Below are 26,910 nucleotides of genomic sequence, written 5' to 3'. Positions count from 1 at the left end.
TTCCCGGGCTCTTCCTGAGTGCTCTGGTGGGAGAGGGGGCCCCGTGGGCCAGGAGCAAGGAGGTCTCACTGTGGATGGTGCTTTGTACTCACTCTCGGCCTCACGCTGGCTGCATCTCTGGGCCACCTCCCCTGCCCATGCTCCTACCACTGCCGGCCTGGCCATCTGGATGGCAAGGACACTGGGCAGCCGAGCCTGGTGAGGGCATGCTGTGCCCGGGGAGGGGCCCCACCCAGAGAGGGTGGCTGCGTTACGGACAGGCTGCCCAGGCGGAGGGGCTGGCGTGGGCTCCTAGACAAGCGTGTTCTAGGGGCGAGAGAAGGGAGCCCGGGCCCCAGCCCACAGGTCACTTCTGGCAGCAGGAGCCATGTGAAGGGCGGCTGAGGAGCAGGAAGGGTGCAGGACAGCACTGTCACACATCTGCCTTTATTGCGAGAGCAGCAGGAGGGACACTCAGCAACAGTAAAAAATTAATTTACAAAAGCAGGCATTCAGTGAAGCCACTTGGGGTACCTGAAAGAGGACGAGAGTGTGAGGGCCAGACTGAAGCCCCTTCTTCCCTCCTCTCCCCGAGGCCCTCGCTGCCAGTGGGGGCCAGAGCACAGGCCCATGACACTTCTGAGGGTGGGTCACGTGCAGCCAGCTTTGTCCGAAATCCCACCCAAGTCACTGGTGTTAACACCCTCGCCACCTCCCCCCCAGTGATCCCAGAGCTGGAGGGGGCGGGACAGTGCAGAGAACGCAGCACTGAGCAGCTTCACGCCCCCAGGAGGGCAGGGGGGCTCGTGTGGCTGCACCCGGAGGCTGGAGTGTCCCGCCCACCACAGCTCTTACCAACTCATACGTAGATGCCAACCCAGAGCAGCAGGAAGAGGACGCCAAAGCCCATGAAGAGCGAGGCCACCAGCGAGATGAGGAGCTCTTTGTAGATGTCCCTCGTGTACTTGGTGGAGGTGACCTCGTAGCTGGGCGAGCTGTTAAGGAGAGGCAGGTGGACTTCGGAGTGCAGGGAGCTGCCGGTGGCACTCAGGGTAGGAAGGTGTGAGCGGAGGGCTCCCCAGCTTGGTGCAGCCCGGGAGAGGCCACGGACGCTGCTCCCCACACCACCCCCGCCCGCCCACGGAGAAGTGAGGTCCACTGCGAGCAGGCCACATGCTGGGTCACAGCTCACAGTGACAGAGCTGGGACTGCCCTCAGACCTCTGGCCCTGGGCACAGCCTTCCTCACTCCACCTTCCCAACCTCAGCTTGGCCCCAGCTCCGGTCTGAAGAGCCAACTGAGCTCACCTGAACTGGAAAAGACAGCTATGCTTGCCCCTGGGCACTGCCAGCCTTGTCCTGCTCCCAGTGCAACATACAAAACTGGCAGGGTTCAGGATCCCAGCAGTTCCTCCCTCCATTGCCTACATCACTCACAGCCTACTGGCTGCTCAGAAAAGGATACACGAAGAACCAGGCAGTGAAGAACATGCCAATGGCCAGGAGCACCACAGTCAGATGGGGGAAGACAGCTGGGTTCACAGGGCTGGTGTATCTGCTCATGGCCTCGAGCTCCTAGGGGAAGCGTGAGGTCAGTCACCCAAGAAGCCCATGAATTCACCCAGAGCACCGGAGCCCCCTGTGCTGCTTGACTGACAGGGGCCATTTCCGCCTGGGAAATGTAGAAATCCTTCAGAACCAACAGCTCGTGGTCCATCATGGGAATGACCATTACAATTACATCTTCAAGAACGTGGCACCGTCTCTAGAAGGGCAACCGACGAGACTGCAACACAGGTGACCAGCAGAGCAATGGTCCTTAGCCATCTTTGAGGCCGATGGCCACTACCAAAAGGTGAGGAAAGCTGTGGACTCTGCCCAGGAAAAACCGCAGAGAGGAAAAAGCTCCCCTGTAACTTCTGGAGCCTGCAGACCTGTGTCTACAGACTGCAAACCCCTAATCCCTGCCATAATCCCAGACCTCAACTTCCAATTCAGTATTATTCTCACCACACAATTCCGGAACCTCAGGGTCTACAGGTAGAAGACCTTCATCAGTTAAAATTTGGGCTCCGCTGAATAACCTGAGCCCAAGTAAAGAGGACACAACGGTATCTACCTCATGGGGTTGACGTCTGACTTAAAACGATGAATGCTGACACGTCTAGTTTAGAGTAAATGGTCAATAGGTGTGTTTGTTTCCTTCCTAAGGTCACAGGGACAATTATGAGCTAATGCCCGTGAGAGAGGGCTGCGAACGTCAAGTTCTGGACAAATGGTAACTTTCATTGTCACCCAACAGCCAATGCTCCTGAGATGCAGAACATAACAGCTCTAGAGAAGCAAACAGATCCCACTGTTCCAAGAGACACTGGAATTCAATCCAGTAAACAATGATGTCCCCCTCGCCCCCCTGGAAGCAATCAAGACAATCACTGCCATTTACTGGGCCTCCACCAGCAGCCCCTGTGTTTGCGCTGGGAATACAAAGATGAATAGACCTCGTCCCAGAGCCAGGCGCGCGTCAGACGGCGTCACTAGGAGGCGAGGCAGATGACAACCCAGCACGCGCGCGAGGTCCGCACGGAGCTGGGCCCGCGAGTCCCCAGGGCTTCACCGGGAAATGACATCGGCCCAGGGGCCCGCGGGTGGGTGTGACTTCGGGAGGGGGACAACTTTCTTGAAAGCGACAACAGGTGATGGAGCTGCAAGAGCTCGCAGGTATTCAGGGCCCCCGCCCCTCAAAACAGCGCGCTCCAGCCCTCCGCCCAAGGAGCCCCGGCTAGGGCGTTCCCTGCCCGCCCGCTCCAGCCGGAATCCCGGGGGCGCCTGGGCCTCTGGGAGAACACGGCGTGGGGCGCCGGCTCCTCACATGCCCGGGGTAGCGCCCCAGCCCTCTCACCATTTCGCCCCACACAGGCTAAGCCGCCACTCAAAACCGGAAGAACACGTCGGCAGGAGCCTGCGCCTCGCGCGCCGGAAAAGGCAGGGCCCGAACGAGGTGCGTTGTGGGACTTGAAGTCTTGAGGCTTCGGGGGTTGTAGGAGAGCTAGGCCTGTGGGGGCCGAATACGGGCAAGATGGGGATATGAGGGGCCGAGGGGTGGAGCGGGGTCGTTGGAAGAGCTCCTTGCTGCAGCAGGCCTGCGTCCCGGGAGAGCTCTGACCCGGGGGACGGGGGCTGCACTACATTTCCCGGGAGGCTGTGCGCGGCATGCGCGGCACGTGACGTGAGCGCGGGCTTTGGAAGGCGGCAAGCGAGAGCGAGCCGTGGGCTGGCTCGGAGGAGTAGGGCTCGGAACCACCTTGGCGCCGCGGGACCAGCGCTGGCGCGGAGGCTCAGGTGAGACCCCAGGGCGGGGTCGCCTTCGAGGTGGCGGCAGGCGGCTTCGCAGCCGGGCAGGCCAGCGCCTTCCGGCTGAGACCTGGGCCATTGGCAGGGCCCTGGGCCTTTCTTCCCCGAGGACGAGGATCTTAACTCCCGCCGCTCGGCTCGTGGTGTGTGTTCATCAGAACCGTGTTGGGGACCACGTGCTGGCCCCCGTCCTGCCTTAACGGCCGGTGTCCCAGAGCAGTGGGGCATTGTGCGCGCAGCATCGACCTGTGCACACGATCTCACAAAGCAAGGCGGGGGGGGGGGGTTCGTTTGCTGAGCACCGGGCCCCGCGCGGTAATCTTTCTATCTGTTGCCGCCGTTCCCCTCCGCACGAATCCTGCTAGGCAGGCGTGGTTACCATCCTCATTTTACAGATGAGCAGACCAAGCTTAAGTGGCTTGATAACTGCACACAGATGGCGGGCACCTGGGATCGAGGCCCAGCTTTGGCCACCACGCCTGTTCCTGGAGAAGCGAAACTGAGGTGGGCCGTGGCGGAGGGGCAGGAGGATGAGGGAGAAGGACGCAGATCTTGATGCCTTTCGGAGGTGCTGGGACTTAATCAGAGATAGGACCGTAGCTGTCACTTACTGATGCTCCAGAAAGAATCGGAAGAGTGGGAACAATTAGAAGCCAGACAGAATATTCCTTAGAGAGTGGCTGACAGATGCCTTTAAGTTGCCCACCAAAAACCACTTACTGCAGTACTGTGGATTGAACCCAGGGCCTTCACCCTGAGCTACATCCCCAGCCCTTTAAACACTTTTTGATTTTGAGATAGACCCTCTCTCACTAAGTTGCCCAAGCTGGGCTCAAACTTGTAATCCTCCTGCCTCAGCTTCCTGAGTAGCTGGAGTTACAGGCGTGTTACCATGCCCAACCTAAAAGTCCTTTTTAATAGTTAAATGATATAAATATTATTGCCTAAAATGCATTTTCTTGGTCAACTTAGTTTTTTAAAAAATCGGGTCCACCTAAAGAAAAATACTAAGTGAATGAAAGTTCGGTTTTAGGTTGGAAGTAACAAAAATTGTGAGGGTAGTTTGGGAAACACTGGGCCAGGGAAGGTTTGACCGAAGTGTCATACTGGGCCAGGTGACTACAACATGGAGGCCCCCAAATCAGGACATGGGGAGGGAGTAGAGCCGTGGATTTCACACTTCAGACTTAGTGGTGGAGAGAAAATAACAAAGGTGGTGGAGATTTGAAACTCTCAGCAACATGTGGATAAAAGTAGAAACTTTATGTGCTAAGGGGTGCCAAAGGCAGAATACAGCAGCACATCACCCCCATCCAGATGTTATACTTGGCTTCTCAGAGTTCTCTAAATAGAACAGAGCAGACAGCAGGCACGTTTATTTAGCTGGTGTTTGCGGGTCCTGCAGCTGATATTTGCCTGTCCAGCCATGATGATCCGCAGACTTGAGCTGAGCCGCAGACTGCTCGGCCCTCCACGTTCCTGATGCGGGTGTCTACTGTAGTCTTTATGTGATGCATCATGCAGTTACCTTGTCCACAGCTTTGCATACCTCAAGAATACCATACTCAGTGTGTAATTCCTGTAAGAATCGGATCACCTCCCAATACTTACCCTTAGTATCGAGTGAGCAATCCTCCTGAACTGTTTCTTGACTTTGAAGGGTCTTGTCCTGTTCATCTTTCCATCTTGTTGCACTGACTTGGTGTCTTACTTGGTTAAACAAGAAGTTGGTAGGGCCGGGGATTTAGCTCTGTGGTACCTCGCCTGCCTCACAGGCAAAAGGTCCTGAGTTCAGTCCCTGGTACCAAAAAAATAAAGAGCTTGGTGAGATAGCACCAACTATCACCCTCACTCCTGCACAAAACTTAAGTCACTTACCAGTGGAGTTATTTAAATACAGGATGAACAGACGTTGCGTATTTTTATTTGTTTTTATAAGATAGCCGGAAATATAAAAATGGCAGTTTTATCAAATTTCTTCAGTACAAGAATCAGCTGGTTGGAATGACACCTGCCTGAGTGACCCTTGGCATAATCTGCTGAGTACGTAAAGCTTCTCCTCTTCTTGTCTTTCCTTTTTTAGCCATGGGAATTCAAGGCCTGGCCAAACTGATCGCCGATGTGGCCCCCAGTGCCATCCGGGAGAATGACATCAAGAGCTACTTTGGCCGCAAGGTGGCCATCGATGCCTCCATGAGCATCTACCAGTTCCTGATCGCTGTTCGCCAGGGAGGAGAAACACTGCAGAGCGAGGAGGGTGAGACCACCAGCCACCTGATGGGCATGTTCTACCGCACCATCCGCATGATGGAGCACGGCATCAAGCCCGTGTACGTCTTCGATGGCAAACCACCACAGCTCAAGTCGGGCGAGCTGGCCAAGCGCAGTGAGCGGCGGGCCGAGGCCGAGAAGCAGCTGCAGCAGGCCCAGGTTGCCGGGGCGGAGGAAGAGGTGGAAAAGTTCACCAAGCGGCTGGTGAAGGTCACAAAGCAGCACAACGATGAGTGCAAGCATCTGCTGAGCCTCATGGGCATCCCGTACCTCGATGCCCCCAGCGAGGCGGAGGCCAGCTGTGCTGCCCTGGTGAAGGCTGGCAAAGTCTATGCCGCGGCCACCGAGGACATGGACTGCCTCACCTTCGGCAGCCCTGTGCTCATGCGACACCTGACTGCCAGCGAGGCCAGGAAGCTGCCCATCCAGGAGTTCCACCTGAGCCGCATCCTGCAGGCGCTGAACCTGACCCAGGAGCAGTTCGTGGATCTGTGCATCCTGCTGGGCAGTGACTACTGCGAGAGCATCCGGGGCATCGGGCCCAAGCGGGCCGTGGACCTCATCCAGAAGCACAAGAGCATCGAGGAGATCGTGCGGCGGCTCGACCCCAGCAAGTACCCCGTGCCGGAGAACTGGCTGCACAAGGAGGCACAGCAGCTCTTCCTGGAGCCTGAGGTGCTGGACCCCGAGTCTGTGGAGCTGAAGTGGAGTGAGCCCAACGAGGAGGAGCTGGTCAAGTTCCTGTGTGGCGAGAAGCAGTTCTCTGAGGAGCGGATCCGTGGCGGGGTCCGCCGGCTGAGCAAGAGCCGCCAGGGCAGCACTCAGGGCCGCCTGGATGACTTCTTCAAGGTGACCGGCTCGCTGTCTTCAGCCAAGCGCAAGGAACCAGGGCCCAAGGGGTCAGCGAAGAAGAAGGCGAAGACGGGGGCGGCGGGGAAGTTCAAAGGAAGGAAGTAAACCCGCCGTGCCCCTTGTCCCCACGGAAGCCTGAGCCCGGCAAGGCCGCGGGGTGGGGTGGGGTGGGGTGGGGGCGCTCCACCCTTCTCAGTGGTGCTTCCCTTTCACTTGGTGTTGGTGGGAAGGCAGGAAGCCCACGGAGCTGCTGCTTCCTCTTGTAGCTCAGGAAAGTGTTGGGCTCAAAGCACTGCTCAGGCAGGGTGGAGGACAGGTGACAGTGACAGCAGGAAGAGGGACGGGAGTGGCGGGGACCAGATGGCAGGGAATGGTTTCCTGTCTGGGCAGCCCAGGCAGAGCCACACTGCTCTTCCCAGCCCGGCCGGACCCATGGGGGCAGGGAAGCGCTCCTGAGAGCAGGAAGCCCTGCGGTTGGCAGTAGGGTTTGACCACTGGGTGCTCTTGAGGTGAAAACGTGAACATGCTATGTGATGCGTTATTCAGAGGCGTAAGTTGGCGAGCTCTTGCAGCCAGGATTAACACTGGTGTCTTACGCTGTTTTTGTTCTAAAGATATGAACGGGGGGAAAAAATCAATAAAATAGTGAAAGTGTCCTGAATGTGTGTTCTTTGCAAACATTTGAGAAAACCCCTGGCTCTACGGGTCAGAAACATTCTCCACTACACTGAAGGTGACACGCTGGAATCACACCGTGGTGACAGGTGGCCGAGTGGCCACGAGGTGGCACTGTGCCCCCTGCGAGGCCCGAGCCATGGTAGGAGGCGGCCTGGTTCATCTTGCTGCCGGTTTTAATAAACTCAGTGGGTTTCTGGTGCTCCGCCTTCCCTGGGAGACACAGGACCCCGAGAAGGGTGTGAGATTTAGTCCGCACCCTCACATCCCGCAGGTACTCGGCCAGTGTGGGGTGGGCGGCTGCCCTCGGAGCTGTGTCAGCCCAGCAGAGCCTGGCGTGGCATGGGGCCAGCCGGCCTGAGTGTTTAGCATTCCCGTCACTGCCATTTGTAGCTCCAAATACTTAGGTAACCATCCACACTTGGTGGAAAACATCTTGGAAGAATAAACAAGACAGCACCACTGGTTTCCACACCTTTGAGCAGAGCAGGCGGTTTTCCAGGTGGAGTCTTAGGTGAAAGACCAGGGTGGAGGCACATGTGCAGCTGAAGCAGGAGTCTCCCCAGCAAACCCGACAAGGGTACTGGAAACAGGGAGACAATGCCCCCCCCGTTTTGTTCTCTGCTCTACTCCAGCAGCTGATGAACGGAGCAGATTTCCCCAGGTGGAGCAGAGCCACAGTTGGGACAGGTAGAGGCCCCGCTAGCAAGGGTGATGCGACCTTGGATGCAATCACCTTGGTGTAGACAGCCGCGGGGAAGGGCCTGTTCCCTGGGGTGGGCAAGCATGGCCGGGCCCGGCATCGCACCTGTGAACCCGGGTTGTCCTGGACAGCTAGCTGTCAGTCTGCAGGGGCACCCTGTGAGAAATCACCACCCGCACGCGGACTCTTGCCCAGTGGGCAGGACAGGGTAGGAACCATGGTGCCATCCGTGCCAAGCGCGTGCTGCTCGCCGAGGTCCAGGAGGAAGGGCTTAGGGCAGTGACCACCGTGAAGGCAGGACACCTGAGGCAGAGGCAATGACTGAACAGGAACCCAGAGGGCAGGGCAAGGGCACGGAGCGCCACCCTGGCCTGGGTGTCACAGAGTCCCTGCTCCTGTGCTGCCTGAGGGGTGTACAGGGGGCAGCGAGGCAAGGGCACAATGAATGGAGCCAGGGCTCGTCTCACACCACGTGCATCGCGATGACAAACCACGCTGTCACTTGGTCACAACTTTACTTTTGAGCTTTACACCATCAGGATGTGGTAACAAGGTTGGCGCACATGACGGAGCCTGACCTGGGCCCGTCAGAGGAGACGCCCAGGCCTGGAGGTGGAGAAGAAAGGAGAAACATGGCAGCCAGAGCTGGAGAACAGCTGCAGGGCTCCAGCTCGATCCCTGTGCCGGCAGGCAGCTTCCGACTGAGCATCTCCTGAGTCCCTCGCTTTACAGGGTGACTGTGGCTGCTCCCTCCTGGCCACATGGGACCATGCTTTAGGGCTAAGGAAATAAGGTCACAAGGCCTTGGCCCCCACTGGTGTTAGTGCAGACCGGTGGCCCGGGGCCAGGGCCAGCTGGCGCCCTAGGCCGGGGATGCCATGTGCACGCTGGCCGGCAGGGACAGGAAGGGGTCAGCGCAGCACCTGGAGGAGCAGGCGCCAGGCAGCGCTCCCCTCAGCCATCCTCGAGCAGGGTCTCCAGCTGGGGCATCATGGGAAGCCTGAGCACGCCAGGGCCTCTCCAGGTTTAGACAAAGATCAGGGTCACACAGCCTGGGCACAGCCTCACCTACCACCCTGCTTCCGCTGGCCACCAGCCCCAGCCAACTTGGGCCCTGCTTCTGCCTTCCAGGCTGGACCAGAAGGCTGCAGCCAGGCAGGAAGGGGCGAATGCAGGATGGCCACCTTCAGGGTTCAGGGAGACCCCTTGGGTGTATTCGGGCCCCTTTCTGGAATGATGAGTTCAACTGGTTTTTTTTTTCCTCTTTTGCAAATCAGATTTAAAAACTGACTTTCAGTGTTAGTATGTTTTTAAGAAGTTACTCTAAATTTCCATCTGGTTTCCACAAGAATCAGACACTGGAACAAGAGCCAACAGGCGACGCAGTGACGGCCACAAACACCTGCACTTGTTCCCTCCTGCTTCGGATCAGACTACGCGCGGCTTATGGACTCTGCTCCCCAGGGATGACGCCATGGCGTCACTTCCTGTGTCTGTATCCTGGTGCTGACACCTCACACGCTCCGGTCACCGCTTACAACTTGGAGTCACAAGGTGGGAAGCAGAGGGGAGCCGCTGGGAGCCCCGTTTCTTTGCAGGGAGGGAGACAGACCCAGTCGCCCTGTCTGCTCACTGGCCAGTGGAGCAGGAAGTGAGTCCTGCGCTCCTGCGGTGGTCAGAGAGAAGATGGGGTTCCAGTGCCAGTGACACCCCGACCCGGGCTCCCACCTGATTGGCGTATCATGAGGCTGACACCAGAAGTGCCAGCATCATGTGGCCAGGTCTCCAAGAGGACAGTCCAGGCCTGTGCCCCGCTGTGCACTCTGGAAAGCGGCAGGCAGGCAGGTGGCCCTGTGGAGCTGAGCGCCCAGGTGGGAGGCAACTGCTTCCGTCCTGAGCTATCAGCCGCCACAGCCCTGGGGTCTGCCGGAGGGGCACAAGGGCCAGGGGTCCCCCTCTCCGACCCTCCGTGGTCCCCTCTACTCATCATCCACCTGCATTTGCTGAAGCAGAAAGGAAGCAACACAGACTCCCACTCCCGCCTGTGGCCCCCAACGCGCCCCTGCCGGACACCGAGTCACAGTGGCACATCCCTCGAGCTCCCCACTTTGGCCGAGTCGTCCCTTCCTCGTCCGGATGGGGCAGGGGAGCGGCGGCAGCTACTGGTGAAGGTAGGCGTCCAGCCACAGCTGCCCCGACTCCTTCAGCGAGCTGCAGGGACCCAGGGCGGGCAGTGAGGTGGCCAGCACAGTGGGCATTGGCCCACGCCTGCCAGGGCGACCTCCCGCCCCATGCCCGCCCGCCAGCTGCTGCCCGCACTCACTGCACGATGTCGGCGAAGGCGGAGAGCAGGGGCTTGGACTGGTACTCGATGCCGTGCTTGGCGCACAGGGACCGCACCAGTGGCGCTGCCTTGTGATAGTTGTGTCGGGGCATCGTGGGGAAGAGGCTGCGGGCAGAGCAGCACCATGGCCTGAGCCCTGCATTCTCCCCACCCCTCCCCGGCGCCCTCCGGCCCCACTCACTGGTGCTCGATCTGGAAGTTGAGGTGCCCGCTGAACCAGTCGTTGAAGAAGGACTGCTCCACGTTGCAGGTGGCCTGGAGCTGGGGAGGGGAGGGGAGGGGAGGGGAGGGGAGGGCCCGGGTCAGTGAGCCAGCCCAGCGGCGGGGAGCAGCCCGGGGACTGGGGTGCCGGGCCCACCTGAGTGGAGACCCAGTCCACGTTGCGGTCGTGGTCGATGTGCATGGGGATGTGGTTCATCTGTGTCACCCACACGAACCAGTTGCTCTCTAGGAACCTGTTGGCCACAGTGGTGATAGAACTGTGAGCCCACCGTGCTGGCCCCAGCCTGCTGTGCCCGCCACACACCCAGCAGCGCTACCTGACAATGAAGAACAGGCCCAGGAAGCCCCTGAGCCCCAGCAGCGGCACGTAGGTGAGGAAGAGGCGCAGGTAGAAGGTGAGCATCCAGGCCAGGTCCTGTGGGGCCAGGGGCAGAGAGCGGTGCTGCTGTGGGGTTTCTACCTCCCTCCGCCTGGCCAGCGTCTTTCACTCCCAGGGCTGCCGCCCCTGCCCTGCGCCCTCTCCAGCCTGGCAGAGGGACCCCGGACCTCGGTCCATACATGCAGCCCCTTTCTGCTCAGTGACAAAGCATCACTCTTCCCAACATCTGGGGCCACACGCCCCACACCCCGCTTCTCAGCCTGCAGCCCGCCTCCGCCGTCCTCTGCCTGTCAGCTCCTGCCCATGCTTTGGGGCCGGCTGGAAAAGGGTCTCCGCGGGGCACAGTGCCGGGCCCTTCTGTGTGCCCAGGGCCCGCCTCCCATGTCACACCCATTCGCCCAGCTGCTGCTGAGCCAAGTGCTTGAGCCACTGAGATGCGGGGAGCACCTTCACCTGGTGCTGACTCTGCTCTACAGGGGAGCCAGAGCCAGCCTCAGTTTCTCCTGGAGAGCTCTCACCCCTCCCCAGGGTAGCAGAGAACATAGTGCGGGGCTCCTCAGGGCCTTACCACCCACTTCTTCCGCTGGATGACAAAGTAGAAGATGTACCACTGGAAGTAGAGTGGCAGCAAGGCCGGCGGCCCGACTGGGAGGGAGAGGAGAGGGGAGGCGGGTGAGCCCCACCATGGAGAGGTCCTGGCCACCCCACCAGCAGCCTACATCACCACAACCAGGGCGGGCACACGCCGAGTCTAAGCGCCACGCTGCCATGGACGCCAGGCAGCGGAGACGCCTGCTCTGTTCCCTGATGGGCACTGCAGACATTCCCAAGCCTCGGCCCGGCCCACCGCGAAACCGCCACCCTCCCCTCCGGTCTCAGGCAGGGGCAGGAAGGCAAGTGGCACGCGCCGGGTCAGGGCTCTCTGGCTCCTCACAGGCTGCGCCACCTCCTCAGACCAGGGCAGGGCCTGTGCACCCCCACCTGCAGCCTGGAGGTCACTGGTGAGGCACAGCGGCTTCTCTCGCAAGGAGGCTGTGGGCTGAAGACGCTGCTTCCGGCCCAGTGCCGTCCTGACCTCCCTGTCCCTCCCTGCTGCCCCAAGCCACCCGCCCAGCGGACAGTCAGACTCTCCCCTCCCTCCTTTCAGGTCTCAAATTTGAAAGTTGTGCAGCTCAAACTTGGGACATTTGGAGAGCCTCCTACAGCGAGGAGAGGAGCAGACAGCACAGCATGGTGCGGCAGAGCTCAGGTGGCCCTCCCCGGGCCGTGACCGCCTGCCAGGCCAAGGTGACCTCCGGGTGGTGCAGAGCCCGAGCCGGCCGCGCGGGGGCCTGGGTGCACTCACTCAGGAAGAAGTATCTGTGCTGGTGGTTGTACGGCATGTACTTTTTCTTCTGCTTCCCAAGCTGTGAAGAAAACCAACCGTGACTGTGGTCCCTGTCAGGGACAGCGCCCCTGCCCCAGCTGCGGCCTCCCGCCTGGGCGGCTGGTGCCACGCAGGCAGGGCTGTGCGGGGCTCCTTGTCCCTCAGGGCATCTCTGCCTGGGCTCCTGGCCCATCGTCCCCCTTGTCTCTGTCAACAGCAGGATCTCCACACAACACACTGCGGCCCCTCTACAGGAAGTGCCCCAGGTCCTGCCCCGCCACCTCCCGGTTCAGTCTCCCGGACTCTAAAACCCCAGAGAGCTGAGCAAAGAGGAGATATTCGTGGCCTTCCGAAGGCTCGGAAGTTTTCTTCCCAGTGGAGTGGGGACTCTGTGACCCCAGCAGCAGGAGGGACAGGTGGGTGGAAGCAGCCCGGTCACCAGCCCGGGCCCTGGCTCGGGGTCCCACGTACACCCTGCGTCTCACACCCTGGCTCTGGCGGCCCTCGTCCCAGGGGTTCTTGGGAGCAGACAGCCACCAGGGTTGGACCCCACCGCTGACCTCGAGCAGAGGCCAGCCTGGCTGTCAGAGCCACCGCCCGCCACAGGCCCATCCTCTGCGTCGGGCGCCCCAGCCAGCCGAGCTCGCCGTCTGCATTCACCCAGCAGCACGCGGCACCAGCTCTGCACTGGTCACTGCGGTGCTGGGGCACCAAGCTCCCACCCCAGGAGAGGGAGCCGGTGGTAAGTCAGGAAGCAGAGCTTGACGTAAGTTACAGGGAAACGAGGTGGCAAGGCACCCATGTGGCAAAGGCAGTCCCACCTGTCCTCCCTGACTGGCGGGGAGGACGTTCATGGCAGCAGGAGGAGGACATTATGGTGTTCAGAACAGCACTGGGCAGGGCCAGAGGAGAGGGCCTTGAGAGCCCGCAGGTCGGCATGAGGCCGCTCTGCTGCCTCCGGCTGGGGGTGGGGAAATGACCAGCCCGGCCAGGAGGCCCCAGGCAGGGTGGGGCAGCAGTCGGAACACAAGGTCACTTGCAGAGGCTTGGGAGGTGGGGACCCTCCCCACGTGGAGCCAGAGCACCCACTGGGAGCCACCAACTTGGACTTTCTGCCTGCAGAGCTGCGAGCTATTGAAGAAGCCCTTTTCCTACCCAAACACAGGCATTTTTCTGTAGTGATGGAAATGGAGCGGGAGCAGAGGCCTGAGGGGGCTGGGGTAATTTGGGGGCCATCAGGGCTCGGCGATGAACTAGGGGTTAGTGGCGGGACCCTGGGAGGGGAGCACCCGTCAGGGCCGGGGGGAGCTGCTCTTCAGTGGCAGCTGAATGCAGTGTGACCCCATTAACTCTGTCCCTGGGTTCACCAGGCTCTGTTAGAGCAGGGGCCGTGGTCCCGCCAGGGTGCCATCACCCAGTTAAGACGTCTCTGGAGCTGGGAGCCCAAGCAGCCCGAAGCCCCAGCCTTCTTGATCCTGAGGAGCCCAGGCCGAGACCCCAGAGGATGTTCAGGTTCCCAAAATCACTCGCCAAGAAGTGGTGGAAGCATGGTGAGAAAAGAATGTCCCTTCCCCTCCGTCTCCTGGGCCCTCTCTGGCGACCACACAAGTGCTGAGAGCCCAGGCTGCTCCCAAGGTGACCCACGCCACACTGGAAGCGGGCACCAGAGCCAGGTGGGGGCCAGGGCTGGGTGCACCCCACACGGCACCCTAACCAAGAAACCAGGAGAACGCCAGGGACTGGCCTGGCAGGAGCCTCAGGCAGAGCACCCTGTGCCAGGGCAGCCAGCACTACCAGGGGAGAGCAGAGCCAGGCTGCCTGAACTCCTGCCTGGGGCTGAACTGCATCTGGTGACACTGCAGCTCCTGGCAAGTTGAAACGTCACCGAGGGGGAAGGGACCTGGCAGAATGCAGCGGCTGTGTGAGCCTGGGGATAAGGATTTTCATGAACTTTTCAAGAACTCTGCTGGTATCCAGAACCTCAGCGCCCGAGCTGAGCGTGCTCAGGTCCTCCCCTACCGACTCTTCCTTCAGCCACAGGTGCGATTTTTGCTCCCCACCTCAGTCCACAGCTAAAACCTAGAGGAACCAGGAGGGTGGGGAGCAGCAGAGCTGTCACCTTGGTAGCCACAGGGATAAGATCCTGGCCTGGCCAAGTTCCTCGTGCACAGGGGTGCCCCATGGCACGCGTGGCAACCTGCAGTCCCGGGGAGCCTGCTGGCCCTGGGCCTGGCCGGGGCTTCCTCTGCTGTGCAGAACTAGGAGGGAGCCCAGCTGGGCCAGCGCTCTCCGCAGGCTACACCAGTGCCTCCACGCGTGCTGTGACCTAGCTAGACACCCAGGATGTCCCGCACAATGAGACTGCCAGCAGCTGACACGCAGCACTGGTCAGGAAAGCATGGCGGGAGAGAGCATTTGCACACGCTCACTACGGTGCACCTGCTTTTCTGAGGGTTTCCGAACCCACAGACGCAGGGCCCAAGCACACAGACGTCCAACGGTACCAGTAACCATGTTCCCGGGCCACTGCCTGGGGGGGGGGGTCACCACGGTGACCTGTCACCCCAGTCTGTGCAGGGCCCCAGGAGCCAACGACCCGGCCCGGGCAGCCCTGGCTGCTGCCATGCCCAGCTGCAAGGCCAGGGCTCCAGCCAGCCCCGCCGAAGCCCACCTCGGGCAGGCCCTGTGTACCTTGCAGCCCACTCACCTCCACCGAGAGGACCTTCCCCAAGGCGAAGAAGAGGGGGTGCATGTTGATGTCTGGGTCTTTGCGGAAGCAGTTGGGCTTGGCGTGGTGCTGGAAGTGCATGTGGTTCCACCAACTGGCAGGTGCCCCCTGCACAGGACAAGGACAGGGAATGGAGACCGACCAGCATCCCCGTGCCCCAGGCAGCCCTTCGAGGGCCCCACCCACCTTCAGGTGGCCAATCACAAAGTGGTGCAGCAGGTGGTTCATCGTGGAGGTGCCGAAGACCGACAGGTGCCCGAAGTCGTGCTGCAGCCAGCCGGCCTGAGCCTGGGGACAAGGCCAGGAGGTGTGGTGCCCAGGATGGACTTGCACCCAGGACTCAGAAGAAACCGAGGGGCACAAGGCTGGCCGAGTACTGCACGCCAGATGCTGGGCCTGGCCTCTCAGGCAGGGGGAGTCGTGGTGGGTGGGAGCGACGCTCCCCGGGCTTCAGGACCCAAACTCGAACTGGCTCCATGGGAAGAAGGGGACTGCGTGGACAGGGCCTGGAGAGCCAGGGATACTGGCGAGCTGGGGCCAGGCTAGGCTCACCTGGACCACGCTGAGGAGCACGGCGCAGAGGAGGAAGGGCAGCAAGGATGTCCCCAGGATGTGAAGGGTGAGCCAGGCGGCCCCGTCGAGCAGCAGGATGTGCAGCAGGTGCAGCAGGAAGAACAGGTGGTTGGTCCTCATGAGCCCCATCCGCCCCACCGCAGCCCGAAGCTCCCGGAACTCATAGGTCAGCTCCATCTGCAGTGGGCAGTGGAAGTGAGGGGCTGGAGGGAGACTCCTGGCCAAAAAGACAGCAGGGCCAGGCCGAGGAGCTGGCGGGCCCTGTGAGGCCCTGCTGTCTCCTGTGTGACTGGGGGCTTGGGGCTTAACTGTCCCAGCCCGTTTCCTCTCCAGTGGGAATTACAAGCTTACACTGGGTCTGCAGAAAGTGCTGGATGCAGGTCTCCTGTGGAAGGTGGAGCCCTGCGGGACTCGGGGTGCAATCCCCCGACCCCTGGGCCCGCGGGAGAGTCGGGGACCTGCCTCTCACCTGTGGTCCGTCTGGGCTTCTGCCCTCCCACCAGCCAGACCCCCAGAGCACACAAGCTCACATTCTTGCTGGGCTCAACGCTGGGCTGCTCCGGGGACAGCTCCCCTATCAGGAGGGAGTTCATGTACTTCCGCACCAGGCCCTTGTTGATGTGGAACGCCAGGAAGGGGTCCTGTGGGAGAGGGGCAGGCGAGGCAAGGTGAGGCTCCCTGAAGGTCACCCCTCGGTCCAGCCAGGCGCTGCCCAGGCTGACGCGGGGCCGTCCTCCCGCCGGCTGCCCTGGGGTTGCTGGGCTCTGCTTCGCCCCAGCCAAGATGCCCAGCCCTGGGAGCTCCGGGGGGCTGGGGCCGGATGGGCCACGACCTCCCCCACCTCCCTACCGGGGACCCGGTTTCACCGCCTTCCCGGGGCGCACTCTGCGAGGCGGGAGAGGCCTGCAGGCGGGAGAGGCCGTAGCCCGGGGCGGAGCCGGGCCCTGCCCGCGGCGAACGCGGTCCGGTCCCTCGGAGGCCAGGCCGGCTGCGCCCGGAAGGGGCGGCCCTGCACGCAGCGACCCGGCGGGACCCGGAGCCGTCATGCGGGGCCGGAACGCTCGCGACCCGGGGCCGCCCGCCGCCGCCGCCCGCACCGTGGCGTCCTGGCCCGCGTAGTGCCTGAGGACCCGCGAGCCGCCGGGGTGGCGCCGGGCGAAGTCGCCGACATCGTACACCTTGCGCTCGATCACCAGCCAGCGCTCCCCGCGCCCCGCGCTCCGCGCCACCTCCTCCCACGTGAAGAGACGCGCCCCGCCCCACTCCCGCCGCCCGGCCGCCTCGGGGTCCGCAGCCATCACGCGAGGCCCGCGGGGCGCGCCTGGCTTTCTGCACCGCGAACCCCGCCGCGCGCGCGCCCATTGGCCGAGCCAGGTGGCGCGGAGCGAGCCCCGCCCCCGCCCCGCCCCGCCCCGCCCGGGCCCAGCTCCCGCCGGACACACGCCCCCTCGTGGACCATGGCGAGGGTCGCGTCGACCCCGCTTCCGGACTCGGCCGGCCGCGGGCGGGGAGGCGCGGATGGAGCAGTGCGCGGGCTGACTAACGGGCCGGGTGCGCCCGAGGCGCCCCGCTCTCCAGGCCCGGGCAGCGCCGCGAGAGGCGTGGACCCGGCGTGCCTGGAGCGCCCGCCCGGGAGTGGGCGTGTTGAGTGAGCAAACAGCCACAGGCCTGTGATCCCAGCACTCTGGGAGGCTGAGGCAGAAGGATCAGAAGGATCGCTTGTTCAAGCCAGGATTGGGCAATTTAGCAAGACATTATCTCAAGACCAAAAATTTTAAAAGAGCGGGGTAATGTAGCTAAGTGTGAAGGGCCTGGATTCAATCCCTAGTACTGTAAAAACACAAAACAAAACGAAACAAAAACCCCTCAAAAAACAACACTTAGGGCGAATTAAATTTGGCAGTTTGTTTCAGCAGGGACGCAAGCATCCGCGCCCGGGCCCCCTTGGATGCAGCTGAGCGCTCCTCGAAAGCCAGGCACTCCCATGACCCAGGCCCTTGGTACACAGACGCCCGCGGGTGCAGTTTGGGGAGTCCGGAAGACAGGCGCCTGCTTCCGCTTTGGACCAGAGTTTCCTTTGTGTTTGAGACAGGGTCTTCGGTTCAGACCAGCGTTTAACTCACTGTGTAGCCCAGGCTGGCCTCGAACTCCTAGTAACCCTCCTGCCTCAGCCTCCCAAGTGCTGGGATCACAGGTGTGTGCCACCATGTCCAGCCTCAGAGCTGACGTTATTTGACAGTTCTCTGCCTGCCTGTTGGCTTACTTGTTTTGTAAGCTGATACATACATTTTATGTATTCATCCTGCACAGCAGGTATTAAGTTTGCCTGCCTTGTGGAACGGCTAAGTCTGGCTACTCACCAAGCAGCGCCTGGCATAGGCAGCCCTTTGTGGTGAGAATACTCGCTGCCGTGTACACCGCAGCATTTCTGAAGAGCACACGGTCACTCACTGTGGTCCTACTGTGGGAACTTTCAGAATTGTTCATCCTAGCTCACCATCGTCTCCTCACTGCCTCCTGGACACCCCAGGCTCCAAGACATCCCACTGCAGTTCTACCATCTCCTCCTCTTTGTCTTTTAAGAGTCCATAAATTTGTCTTTTAGTGACTAGGTCATCCCACTTAACATCCTTGGTGGTATCCGTGCTGCTGCCATGACAGGCTCTTGTTTCTTTTTCATGGCTGAGTAGTATTCTGCCACAGTTTCTCTACCCATTCATGCATGGATGGATGCAAGCTGACTTCACGTTTGGCTGTGGGGAAAAATACTGCAAGGAGCACAGGAGTGCAGGCATCTCCTCACATACTGATTTCCTCTGGGTGTGTTCCCTGCAGACCAACGGCTGGCTCACGTGGTCGTTCTATTTCAATATCTCGAGGAAAGTCAGTGCTGTTTTCTGTAATCGCTGCAGTACTTTACATTTCCACCAGTCTGCTCCAGCACCTGCTGGCACTTGTCTTTCTCATAGTTGCCATTCCAGCTGGAGTGAGATGGGACTGTCTAAAGCCATGATTTGCATTTCCCTGCAGACTGGTGATGTTGAGATAAACCCGCTTGCCGTTTTGTGTCCTGTCTGGAGAAATGCCTGCTCATTGTAAAGCCAGGTTGCTTTCTTGCTTTGGAGCCACGCACTTTGTACATTTTGGGTACTGACCCTTTATCAGAGTACAGTCTGCAAATGTTGCCACCCGTTCTGCGAGCGTCTCCAGTGTGTGTGGAAATTCTGGTTCGGTGGGATCCCGTCTGTCTGTTTGCTTTGGTTGCCTGAGGTTTTGAGATCATAGCTGAACATTCTCTGCCCGGGACAATGTCAGGGGGCTTCCCCCTGGCTTTTCTCCTCGTGGTTTCTTAGCTTGGTTGCTGCCTTTGAGTCTTCAGTGCACATGGGGTGGCTTTTTGTGCACGGTGAGCAAAGAGGGCCCACTGTGCTCTTCTGTTCCTGGAATCGTTTTCCCAGTGCTGTGCGTCCAGAGACTGTCCTTTCCCCGGGTGCATTTCGGCCCCTTTGGCAGAAGCCACCTGCTGACTGCTGCTGTGGGGCTGTCTGTCCCCGCCCTGGGTCCGCCTGTCTGTTTCCTGCTGGGACCCTGCTGTTGGTTACTGCAGCTTTGTGGCAGAATTTGGGATCGGGTAGCAGATGCCTCTAACTTTGCTTTTCGGCTCCAGGTTACTTTGGATATTCAAGGTCTTTCACTTCCTCCCTTTCCATCAGACCCTTGATTATGAGAGATGCACCAGAGCCTCGGGCACTGACACCCTGTCTGTCCACCATCCCGACGGACTCAGTCTTTGTTGCACAGAATTCGTACTTCACTCCGGCAGGGGTTCGGATGGCTCGGATGGTTCTGCTTTCCTCTTGGGACGTAGACAGGATGGCCACCCAGGACCCACCACAGCTGAGAGGCCTCGGGATGCTACCGGGAAAACAAACTGAGAAACTGAGGTACATACGCCCTCAGCAGGCATCGCCGACCAAGCTGACCGAAGGCAAACAAGTCCAAGTGCGGCCGCAGAGATGGCTCAACAGCGTTTGTGGGCACAGGCCTTATTTAGGGCCTGGCAGTGCTGAGGATCGTCACCTACAGGAAGTCCCCGCCTTACAGGTAAGCTCCGTCCGGGAGAACGTTTGTAACTCGGACTCACTCCCAAGTCCGACAGACACAGTGAGTCTCACACACCTTCGAGACAAATACACAACGCGCCTTGGTCTGTGCTGCCTCGTGGTCCCCTCACCCCGGCCCCGGCCTCCTCCCGCTTCAGGACACCCTGGGCCCTGACCGAGCCCTGCTGCCGTCCACCTCCGCACTGTACAGCAAGCACACAGCAGCGCCCTGTGACAGCGTCCGCCAGACGCTGGGGCTACTTCTGTGACCTGTCCACGTCTATGACACGGGGGTCTGTTCATATCTGTGAACGCTCGCAGGCCACTTCCCTTGTACAAGTCCTTATTTTCCTTAAATCCAACTAACTCCAGCTGTTTGGGGTTTAGTGTGGCAATGTGATAAGAAAATAGAAGTGACAAACGTGTCTCCCATGCAGACACACGTCCACACCAGGCAGAAACAGGTCCGAATATGCAGTCGGGCACAACCACACAAGCTCCTGCGCCCCAGGTCGTGTTTCTGGCCCAGGGAACAGATTTCCTGCCCAGGCAGCTGAAGCATCTGACTCATATTTGTGAAAAGACCTTGGATTATGTCATTTGTTTTCTCAAGAAATCTTTTAAAGGGGCAGTCTAGGAGACATTCACTTTCAAGCATCAGTGTATCAATTTATTTTTGTTTTTCTGAGACAGGGTCTCACTGTGTAGCCCAGGCTGGCCTCGAACTCCTAGTGACCCTCCTGCCTCGGCCTCCTGAGTGTTGGGATCACAGGTGTGCGCCACCAGGCCCGGCTTCTGTGTATCATTAAGCACTGTGTCCCACTGCTTCGGTGGCTGCTGGTTCGTTCCTTTCCTTTTCAGAGGTTCACGTTTGCACCAGTGAGGAACTGATTGTCTGCAATTAGCCCATCGGAAGGGTCTTACTCCTGCTGGTGTTTGTTCTCCAGGTCTGCTCTGATTGATTCCTGTGACCCTCGGTGAAGTTCTCCTGGGCCTCCTCTGGGGAGCGGCTTCCCTTGTGCAGGGTCCACACCAGAGACCTCTGTGCCCTCCGTGCCTTTGCCCCCAGCCTTTGCCTCCGCCATGAGCGCGTCACCACTGTTCCCTCTGCCCCTGGGCACGGCCTCCTCGATCTCCCGGATCTTATAACCATCGGAGAACTCCTCACGGTGGCTGACGAGGTCCCGACTGGTAAGATAGGTAATCGTGATGGTGGCTGAAGGGAGTCGTGGCCACCCAGCTTAGGACTGTGGAGATCAGAGCAAGCGCGGTGCAGCGGGAGTGGCGCTCAGGGGAAGGGGGCAGTGGGTAGAAAAAAAACTTTTTAGGTTTTTTGAGACAAGGTCTTGCTATTCAATTCTGGCTGGCCTTGAATTCATGTAGCCCAGGCTGGCCTTGAACTTGCAGGAATACTCCTGCCTCAGCCTCCCGAGTGCTGTGTTTACAGGCGTGTGCCACCTCGCCTTGCCCCAAAATTGTTTTGTCTATATATGTTTTCCCTTAAAAATTTCCAGCCCAGTAGCTGGGCCCATGCCTATAATCCCAGGTACTCAGGAAGCTGAGGCAGTAGGACCCTAGTTTGAGGCCAGCCTGGGCAATTTAGCAAAACTCTATCCCAAAATAAAATATAGAAAGTGCTGAGGGTGTAGCTCAGTGGTAGAGGTAAGCAGAATATCTACTTAGCAAGCACAAGGGCCAGGGTTCAAGTTCCAGTCACACACACACACACACACACACACACGCACTCCATAGAGTTCCTGAAACAGAATCACTCATTTTTAAGGTTCTAAAGTTGCCAAATTATTTTTCCAAAATGGTGAATCCACTTGTGCTCTAACCAGACGTACAGGGAGCTTCTCTCCCACCGCCCCTCCAGTGCGTGAGAACCGGGTTGTGTGGGGACCCCACCCTGGCCGTGTCTCACCTGTGATTGGGGTCCAGTCTCCTCCGGGCTCTGCTTTTCCCGTAGACAGCATTTTTCAGCGATGACGATGTTGCCCATCCTGGTTCTCTCTCTCTCTTCTTCACAATTATGCTTTATTACATGACATACACTACATTAATAATGAGCAAAATCAGCAAAGGAAATTGGCACACTGAGCGAAATCCAGAGGAAACTGAAGTTCCGGTTTGGGGAAGTCCTGTCCCAGTGGTCACACAGAGCTCAGCTCCTGCAGTCGTGCCCACCCCGGTTCTCTAACTCGCTCTGCCGCCCACCGCTGAGCTGACACATTCCAGTACGCTTGGATCTGCCGAGGTCAGAACTCAGGGCTCTTTCCAACTTTGGCTACTAAATTCGCCATTTTTGCATGGGCCACACGCCCTCTGCCTCCAAGAGTGAGATGATTCCCTCCAGGGGTACAGAGTCTATGGTAGTTCCCGCTGCACCTCTCCAGGGTTGGTGAGGCCTTTCCGGCTGCTAGCTGGGGTCCAGGAGGGGCTGCAGGGTAGGCGCCGACCTGAGGCTGCAGGGGATCCGGGTGTGGCCGGCCAGCCGGGCGAGTGGGTGTGGCCGTCAACACGAGGCCCAGGACACATGCGCAGAAGGGGCCCAAACCCTGCCTGGGACCAATCAGAAGGCGCTGTCTTCGATTCTTTTGGCTCAGATCAAGCAGGGTTTTGTTTTGTTTTGTTTTTTAAGTAGGTTTTTGATAGGAAAGCCCAGGTCTGACAGCAGCCTGAAGGATGAGAGATAAAAGGTCCCTGCCATTAACCTTGTGGCCACCCTGAGCTCTCTCCGCAGAGAGTACGTTGCCTAGTAGATGTAAAAATCTCGCTGCCTTTTTGCGTGTCTTGTCCAATTCTTTGCTCAGAACGACACGAACCTGGAAAGAATCCTTCAAAAGAGTCTGATGAACCCCAGAACCCCATCGCAGCCTGGCGTCCTGCTGGAACCTGTGCTCCCATGAGAACTGGGGTGACTCTTCCTCATCCGAACCCCAGTTTCCTTATCTATCAAATGAGGGATTTAGGGCAGGAGGCTTGAAGGCCACCAGGGCTCCAGCCCCACTCCCTTTCCTGGGCGGAGGGTGGGAGTGGGGCGTGGCAGGCATCCCGGTGGGTCTGGGGAGCACACCCTCCCCATACAGGGGTGGATACAGGACAACCCAGAAACTCCAAGCAATCCACAGGATGCAAGGGAAACATTACAACTCGCAACCTGCTAGTGTCCAACACGCCAGGTCCGTGTGCTCTCAAACCAAGGATGAATTCTAGAACCAGAGGTTACAGTGGGGTACCAGTCACCGCTGTTCAGCCCCAGGGGAAGCATGAGGGTGTGGCCACTTCTTTGTCCTGAGCCTGACGCTAACGTTCCTGTCTTCCGCCTTGGCTCTGAGGGTCCGGCCTTGTGCGATGGCCTAGAATATCCTAGAATACCGTCACTGCGCAGCAGTCTGCAGTACTGTGATGCGGCCACAGAGGCACAGCTCCAGTGCCCCGCCTCAAGCCATGCTCTGCTGTGTCCAGACAGCCTGTCTGGAGCTCCGCATGGAGTCTCACGGCTGTGTGTGGACTGATTCTTTCCACCTGTAAAAGTCGGGTACGCAGGCAGCAAGCACGCAGCCCCCGGTGAGCAAGCCACCGCCTCTGTGGTCTCCCAAGGTGGCCCAAGACTAAAGCCCATCTCAGGCCTGAGTAGAAGCCAACTAGATAAACCCTCTGCTGGCCGACTCTGATCCTACACTAACTCGAGATGCAAATCACAGGTTTCCGCTTCAGGGGCATTTGTAATTCTAAGCGTTCTTTATTTAGGAAACAGCAAAATCAGAGTAAGGGCCCACGGCATGCCAATTGTCCATGGTGTGCAGTGCTGGGACTAAGGGAGACATGCCGAGGGCCGGCTTTGGCCAGAGCGGAGACAGCTGGCCTTGAGGCCCATCCAAAGTGCAGGTGCGGGGCCTCTCGGGCCACCTCATGGGCTCCGCAGGGCCATGGCGCTCTTGCTGCGTGGAGACAACCGTTTTCAGAGGAGACCGGGGAGAGCTGGAACCACACAGAAGCGCTGCATGCCTGGGCTGGCAGGTGCTTGTGGGCTCCTCTCTACCTTCAGTTCCTGGTTGCAGGAGTCGGGTACCAGGTCCCAGACTTCAAAGGGGAGGAAGCTGGGTGTGTTTTGCTGTCTTGCTTCTTCGGGACCTTCCTTTTCTGGGCTGTGTTATCTGTCTCTACCCAGCAGAAGGCAGCAGCTAGGACCTTCAGGTTTTCCCAGGGGTGGGGCGTGCCCCGCAATACAGTATCCTCCTCCCCTCCCCTCCCCTTTCACACTGGGGACTGAATCCAGAAACACTGAGCTATATTTCCAGCCCTTTAAAAAATTTTTTATTTTGAGGCAGGATCTCACTGAGTTGCTGAGACTGGGTCAAACTCATAATCCTTCTGGCTCAGCCTCCCAAGTACCCGGCGTGTGCCAGGTGTGTGCCAGGTGTGTGCCACGTGTGTGCCACCACACCCAGGTTGGCTCCTTAATGGTTGTTCTCGTAAAGCTACTTGACAAAAAAGATCCTTATTTAAAACCAAACAAGCCGGGGATTTAGCTCAGTGGTTTCGCCACCTGCTGCGCAAGCGCAAGGACCTGAGTTCGATCCCCGGTACCGGGAAAAAAAAAAAGTGCCATTGGATAAAGCATGATACAACCAAACTTTCAGAAATTTGGAAAACATTAAAACTGCCTGCTTCGTTGGATTGGGGATTTAGCTCAGTGGTGCCACCACCTGCCTCGAAAGCGAAAGGTCCTGAGTTCAATCCCAGGTACCAAACAAAAAAAAAAAAGTTGGGGCTGGGGATTTGGCTCAGTGGTTTCACCGCCTGCTGCGCAAGCGGAAGGATCTGAGTTCGATCCCCGGCACCAAAAAAAAAAAAAAAAAGATTAAGCATAAAACCAAACAAAAGGGCTAGAAATTTTTCGATGAGATTTACTTCACTGTAACAAGTTACCATGCACACACGTGTATGTGTGTGTGTGTGTGTGTGTGCAATTACACCTTCCTAACAACAAGGACGTTTCCGAACTCATGTCATTAGTGTGTGTGTGTGTGTGTGTGTGTGTGTGCAATTACACCTTCCTAACAACAAGGACGTTTCCGAACTCATGTCATTAGGCAATTTCACTGCTGGGCAAACGTCATCAAGGGTACCTACTCAGTGTGGGGGTAGAGTCAGCCCTCCAGTGGCCCTCAGCGCTGTCCAGGGGCAGGGTGGATGCAAGAGGCCCAAGAGCTTGCGGTGGGCTTTCCACCAGTGCATGGGCATGCTCCAAAACCCTGTGTGGGAAGTGTGGCGAGAACTAGGGCAGTGCCACATGGCTAATGGGGACCACGGACCCTGCAGAGCTCACACGTGCTGCCCCTGTGACTGGCAGCGGGGGGTTTGTGTCCACAGCGTCCCCACCAGCGGCTCAGGAGTGTGCTGCACCACACTGCTGCTGGGTGACAGGACGTGTGCAGCCCCACGGGGCCCGTGGGGCTGCTTCCTTCCAGGTGGTTGCTGACCTCGAGTCCCGTGGCACAGGCTCCTCTTTGGCCTCCCTGTGTTCGCTGTCTCGCAGGTGAGCAGCGTGGTGAGAACATGCATCTTCCCTTCCTCCCCCACCACATCCAGCCTCACACCCCAGCCTGACATTTGCACCCCCTTCGCCTCCCAGGCCTGCTTTCCTCCTGTCCTCTCCCTACTGCTGCCGATGCTCCGTTCCATCAGCAGAATGGGCCGGAGACCTGGAGGGTCTCCTCTTCGCGGAGGCTGGCAGGGTCACGCTGCTGCTGCCCAGGCTGGTCTCCAGTTCGCAGGCTGCGTGAGCCTTTTGTGTCCGCACACTCCGCCAAGGTGCTGGAGCGTGGGCAGGTGCCACCGTGCCGGCCCAGGGCCACTTTTTAAACCTGACTCCGGGAGATGGATTATGAAGGCCTGCCAGTTCCACCTCTGGAACACACGTCACCTCCTCCTGCCACTGAAGCTGCCAGCACCGCCTGATCCGCAGCAGCCTCCTGGACAGATTCTGCTCCGCCAGAGAACCGAACCCACACACTCCTTATCCCCACGAGCTTCCTCTTCTGCTGTCTCCACAGAGCAGCTGGAGCGACCCAAGGTGGAAGCTCACATCTGCTCCCTGCTCATAACGTGTCTTTGCTTTTCCACCGCGTGTAAAATAAAATTTACCCCATTGCACTTGCCTGGCTCTGCTGTCTCCTCTGGGCTCTGCCGCCAGCTGGCCTTGGCGTCCCGGGAGCGCCAGGGACTCGGCCCTGAAGGACAGCTGTGCATGGCTGTTCTTTTGGCTTAAACCAGGCCTCCAGCCCCTTCCAGGGCTGTCTATCTCAACCTCTGCTCCCAAGTAAAGTTCCAGGATTTTTGCCCCTTTCAGTTTTATCTCTGGCTTATCCATGTACTCTGAGGCCAGCTTAGGGTTCAGGGTGGGAGATACACAGCAGGAAGCTGAGCTCCAGAAGGAGGGTGAAAGGGAACTTATGGTTTCAGCTACTGACTTTTATTTCCTTGCTTTGAACAGAGTGCTCATTCTCCCAGTCTTTCTTCCTGGAACACATGGAGAAGGCTCAAGAATAGGAGCCTGGGAGCAGCTTCCTCTTTGGAAATCTGTTTCTTGGAGTTTTCTTTCTTCCAGGTCATCTGCCAAGGAAATTATTGTAGTGTAAACCATAGAGCATAAAGTGCAGTGAATCTATCTGTCTAGAAAAAGGGAATAATTTACCTTGCCTGTGGCCATAAAATAATTGGGTTTGAAAGTAGCAATAAAGCATTAAAACTTTGACCTTTCAGTGGCGCGCGCACATGCATGTGTGCACACACACACATGAAAAAGAACATTTGAGGGCTGCGGGTTTAGCTCAGTGGTTCCACCACATGCCTCGAAAGCACAAGGTCCCGAGTTCAATCCCCAGTACCAAAAAAAAAAAAAAGAATACAAATAAATAAGTTCCAGGATGTATGCTGTTGAGTCATTTGTAAAAGCAAGAACGCTGGATGACAGTCGCTGGGGTTCTGAGTAGGCTCCATGCTCCAGGAATGCCTAAGCTTTCCACACATAGGTGTGCTTCATGAACAACTCACGGAAGGCTTGTCATCGGTCCGTGCCATCTCATAAGTGAAGAAAATCACCGGTAACTTCCCCAAGGCCCACACCCAGTGAGTGGCAGAGCTAGAATTTTTTTGCTGTGTGATGTTATTTTTATTTGCATTAGTACACGTTGCCGCACGCAATGATCACATTGCTCACAGGATTGGCACAGGCACACGACGCATCTTAATTCTTTTTGTGTCCCCTCCCCCTCCCTCCCTTCTTCCCCTCTCTTGGTCCTCTTCCTGTTTGCAAAAGATCTGTCTCCCTTATCTGTCTTCTCTTTTACCTTT

The 26,910-nt window shown here is 58.7% G+C and overlaps 3 protein-coding genes and 1 long non-coding RNA gene across 9 annotated transcripts; 1 reads left to right on the top strand and 3 right to left on the bottom strand.

Annotated features, from left to right (window-relative positions):
* Window positions 1-410: 410 nt before the first annotated feature.
* Tmem258 (transmembrane protein 258) lies at window positions 411-3,070 on the bottom strand. Its single transcript, XM_004874300.3, has 4 exons — window positions 2,881-3,070; window positions 1,444-1,553; window positions 835-965; window positions 411-513 (listed from the first exon to the last, which is right to left on the bottom strand). The coding sequence occupies exons 1-3, from the start codon at window positions 2,881-2,883 to the stop codon at window positions 839-841; spliced, it is 240 nt and encodes a 79-aa protein (XP_004874357.1). The 5' UTR covers window positions 2,884-3,070; the 3' UTR covers window positions 411-513; window positions 835-838.
* Fen1 (flap structure-specific endonuclease 1) lies at window positions 2,596-7,111 on the top strand. 4 transcript variants are annotated; one of them, XM_021251749.2, is made up of 4 exons: window positions 2,608-2,699; window positions 2,898-2,979; window positions 3,728-3,836; window positions 5,416-7,111. In XM_021251749.2, the coding sequence occupies exon 4, from the start codon at window positions 5,418-5,420 to the stop codon at window positions 6,558-6,560; it is 1,143 nt and encodes a 380-aa protein (XP_021107408.2). In that variant the 5' UTR covers window positions 2,608-2,699; window positions 2,898-2,979; window positions 3,728-3,836; window positions 5,416-5,417; the 3' UTR covers window positions 6,561-7,111. The 4 variants fall into 4 exon arrangements, with proteins under 4 accessions (XP_021107407.2, XP_021107408.2, XP_087059846.1 ...); XM_021251748.2 differs by lacking the exon at window positions 3,728-3,836 and having other exon boundaries at window positions 2,596-2,699; XM_087203720.1 differs by lacking the exon at window positions 2,608-2,699 and having other exon boundaries at window positions 2,881-2,979.
* A 494-nt stretch (window positions 7,112-7,605) lies between these two features.
* On the bottom strand, window positions 7,606-7,943 carry LOC147820693 (uncharacterized). The gene is made up of 2 exons (XR_015448289.1): window positions 7,867-7,943; window positions 7,606-7,713 (listed from the first exon to the last, which is right to left on the bottom strand). It is a non-coding gene; the product is annotated as an uncharacterized LOC147820693 (long non-coding RNA).
* Window positions 7,944-8,334: 391 nt separating this feature from the next.
* Window positions 8,335-21,565, bottom strand: Fads1 (fatty acid desaturase 1). Of its 3 annotated transcripts, none has more exons than XM_021251746.2 (12): window positions 21,473-21,565; window positions 15,976-16,086; window positions 15,425-15,622; window positions 15,059-15,160; window positions 14,852-14,980; window positions 12,124-12,184; window positions 11,347-11,423; window positions 10,717-10,814; window positions 10,536-10,632; window positions 10,359-10,438; window positions 10,157-10,282; window positions 8,335-10,044 (listed from the first exon to the last, which is right to left on the bottom strand). In XM_021251746.2, the coding sequence occupies exons 1-12, from the start codon at window positions 21,548-21,550 to the stop codon at window positions 9,993-9,995; spliced, it is 1,209 nt and encodes a 402-aa protein (XP_021107405.1). In that variant the 5' UTR covers window positions 21,551-21,565; the 3' UTR covers window positions 8,335-9,992. The 3 variants fall into 3 exon arrangements, with proteins under 3 accessions (XP_021107405.1, XP_004874356.2, XP_021107406.1); XM_004874299.4 differs by lacking the exon at window positions 21,473-21,565 and adding an exon at window positions 16,543-16,802; XM_021251747.2 differs by lacking the exon at window positions 21,473-21,565 and adding an exon at window positions 16,330-16,529.
* Window positions 21,566-26,910: the final 5,345 nt, after the last annotated feature.

The sequence above is a fragment of the Heterocephalus glaber genome, unplaced genomic scaffold (assembly GCF_053883595.1).
Source record: "Heterocephalus glaber isolate CG9 unplaced genomic scaffold, H.glaber_assembly_v1.0 deba00001806, whole genome shotgun sequence".
Taxonomy (NCBI): Eukaryota; Metazoa; Chordata; class Mammalia; order Rodentia; family Bathyergidae; genus Heterocephalus; species Heterocephalus glaber.
Note: the sequence above shows the minus strand (reverse complement) of the source record. Positions and strands in the feature narration are given on the sequence as shown.